The sequence below is a fragment of the Neophocaena asiaeorientalis genome, unplaced genomic scaffold (assembly GCF_003031525.2).
Source record: "Neophocaena asiaeorientalis asiaeorientalis breed wild unplaced genomic scaffold, Neophocaena_asiaeorientalis_V1.1 scaffold46, whole genome shotgun sequence".
In the NCBI taxonomy this organism is placed as follows: Eukaryota; Metazoa; Chordata; class Mammalia; order Artiodactyla; family Phocoenidae; genus Neophocaena; species Neophocaena asiaeorientalis.
The window spans coordinates 9,716,054-9,719,429 of NW_020175393.1; the positions used below are offsets into that span (position 1 = coordinate 9,716,054).

General features: G+C 55.6%; 1 protein-coding gene across 1 annotated transcript in view; it reads left to right on the plus strand.

Moving 5' to 3' along the window:
• The first annotated feature begins 2,952 nt into the window (after positions 1 to 2,952).
• Positions 2,953 to 3,376, plus strand: part of TTBK1 (tau tubulin kinase 1) — a 35,474-nt gene continuing 35,050 nt past the window's right edge. Inside the window, exon 1 of the mRNA XM_024766206.1 lies at positions 2,953 to 3,060. Coding sequence (XP_024621974.1) covers positions 2,953 to 3,060 — 108 coding nt within the window. The remainder of the gene's footprint in view (positions 3,061 to 3,376) is intronic.

The following is a 3,376-nucleotide window of genomic DNA, read 5'->3' on the forward strand; positions in this document are numbered from 1 at the left end:
CTTCTGTGAACCCAGCAGGCCTCTGGCCTGGCTCACCTCCCAGCGCAGCCTTCTCCAGTTCCCCCTCCCTGTGCCGTCTCCGTCTCCGCCCGAGGTGGGACGCTGGCCTACACAGCCTGGGCCGCATCCCGAGGCCTGGATCGGCGCCCTGCCCCCAGCACACCCACCCTCTCCAGCCTGTTCTCCAGGGGTTTTGCTCCTGGCTTCTCACCTCTGTCCCCGTCCCTATGGCTTCACTCTCCTGGCATCCCTGACAGTCGTTCCCTGCTCTCTCCATAACCTCTCTCCCTTGTCCTCCCACCAGCCTCCTTGCCTACTTCCTCATCCCTTCAACTGTGCCCAGAAGCCCCTTTCATGGTCTTGTCCCCTCTTCACCTGTCATGATTATCCCTCACCTGTCTCTGTCTTATGCAACCCCCTCCTCTGATCCTGTCACCCTTGTCCCTTGCATTCCCTGTGCCCCCTTCCACACCTCTCTTCACCTGTTCCCATTACCCCTCACCTCTCCTTACCTGGGCTCCCAGATTCACACACACACCTGGCTTACACCTTGCATAGTGCACACCAACACTTATATGCACATGCCATGATGAGCTCCCAACCACCTAGATTAGATATACACCCCCAACATACACACCTGCACGCACACACACACATCATCGGTCCCACACTCTCATACATACACACTTGCTGACAGATATAAAACCTCCTCCACAAGCCCTCTCTCTCCACACACCCATCCCTCCACACACTAAAAGGTCCTGAGGGGGCGGTCATGGGGCAGTCAGGTTCCTTGTGTCTGTGTCATCGAACACTAGCCTGGGCTGAGTGCAGTCGTCTGAGGCAGAGAGTGGGAAGGATGGTGGGCAGGGAGAGGCAGGGAACCCTCATTTATCCTCTTGCCTCCACTCCCCCTTTTCCCACCTCACCTGTTCCTCTATGCTTGCCCATCTATAGAATGGGGGCAGGACTCACATCTTCCTCATCAATCTATAGAATCCGCCATCACAGGACTGGAAGGCCCACCAGAGGTCACCCTGTTTAACTCCTTAAGGCTCTCTCCCTACTGGTTCAATTGCTTCTTCAATCTTGTCCTCAACTTGTCTCTCCACCTTTATTTCAGAATCCCCCATCCCTCCCTCTCCCTTCATCCTGCCATTGCTCTCACTGCCCTCTGAATTCCAGATGCCCCATTTGCCACTTGGCAGAAGGAAGGCAGAGGCCTATTTAATATCCTCACAGTCCTGATACTCTGAAGTTGTGTGGATTGGAGGAAACAGTCAGCTGAGTCATTTGGCAGAACAAGAGTGACAGTGTCCCTCTCCCTGAAGATCCCTCACAGCACACCATGACCTGTGGAAGCCTGTTTCCATGCCTTCGCTCTCCCACGCTGCCCCTGTACCTGGATGGTCAGACACAGGAGCCCTGGGGAATGAGTTCATCCCAAGTAAAGACAGGCTCATGGAGTTCCCGCCCCATCCACTGGTATCTTAGGCACTTTCCTCCTCTCCACCTCCCCCACCATATCCAGCCTGAGGAGCTTCCTTCTCTCTGTGACTGTCCTGGGTCACTGGGAGGCCAGAGCCGTGTACTTATAAAAAGTGTAGGGGGAAGGGAGAGAGGAAAAGATCCATTCCTGTACCGGGGTGGCAGAGATCTCAAAGAGATCTCAACCCTGCCCACACACGGGCACATCACACACCAACAGACACAAAACCACACATAAGCACACGTGGACACTGATGTACAGACACAAAGACACAGACACATAGATAGACACACACAAAAAGACACACAAAGACATGTACACATTCACACAGAGGGTACACACACAGACACACACATGCGCACACTGACATTCCCCTGGGTAATCCTGGCTGGCTTTCCCAGCCCTCACACTTGGGACACTCCCCCTGATATCCAACTTCTACCTATCGGAATGCGACAAGAGCTGTGTTTCTTCCTTAGCAGACACAGAAAAGTGTGGGCGGAGGCTCTCTCACCCACTGGCCATCCAGACCCACTGCCCCCTGGCACATCTGCGTTCTCTTAGGTCGCTTCCACTTCCCCGCTGTCCTCACCTCCCCCCAGTTCAGCCTGCCTCTCTCCCTCTGAGTGGCCACAGGGCTACCATACCTCTAAAATCCATGTCTTGAATCCATTGCCTTATGTTCACCCCATCACTCACGTCCTTGCTTCTCACCCCCATGGCCGTGTCAGTGGTTTGGGCTCAGCTCTGAGTACGGTGGCAGCCTCCTCACTCAGCACCGTCCTCAAGGGGCTGTTGGGTAGCTCCTCCTTTTCAGATAATCACATCTCCCATGGTTGACTGGAGGTCTCTGTCACTCTGGTGTGTGTCTTCCCTGGGTCACCCTTTGGTTCAGCAGGTCTCCCCTTTCAATAATCCTCAGATACACAGTTCCTTGGGAACGGTGTGGCACGGGAAATGTGCAGGTGTGGGGGCCACAGATCGAATCCCCAGACTGGTCCTTCTTGGCTCAGGTCTCCCCGGCCTAGGCACTGATTCCGGTCTGGTGTGCCCCTCGGTCAGCAAGTCTTCCCCACATTAGTTAGCATGTCTCTTTGGGAAACCCTTTCCCCACAGCCTGTTCACAAATCATTTTCCTCTCCTTTTTCCATTACATGTGTGTGCCCGTTGCTGGTTTTCACATCTCCAGTTTGTAGTTTGTATCTCCCTTCCTGTGAATGGCATTTCTGTCTTCTCCTCTGACCTCCACTTGATTTTTACACAATGTTTCCCCCATTGACCCCTGGAGCATCCACCCAGTGGGCCAGGGAAAGATGCCTGCCAGGAGAATGGAACTCCCCTCCTCCATATCTGCAAGTGAGTCCCGGGTCCTAGCCTGCCCCCCTCACAGTCCCTCCCCACTCCCCCAGGTAGATGGCCCCCTCAGGGCAGGCCCTGCGGACACCCCTCCCTCCGGCTGGCGGATGCAGTGCCTAGCGGCCGCTCTTAAGGACGAAACCAACATGAGTGGGGGAGGGGAGCAGGCCGACATCCTGCCGGCCAACTACGTGGTCAAGGATCGCTGGAAGGTGGTGAGTGAGTGACCCAGCAGGGCAGAGGGACGGGTGGGGGAGGATGGGAGGAGAGGATCTGGAGACCTGTTAAAACAGGTGCCCTTGGCGCCCCTACCCTAAGAGGGAGGTGCCCCTAAGCTCATTTGCATATGGCTTGCAGGTCATTATTTTGCCTACACTTGTGGACAATCGCTTTCTCCCAGTGCCCTCTCTCCAACCCCGCCGTCTCTCACCCCTTTCCCCGCTAGGTCAAGTTGGTCGGGCCCAGCCTGCAACAACTCCTGGTTGGATGTCAGAGCAGGAGCTGCAGAGCTCATTGAGGGGAGGAGGGCGG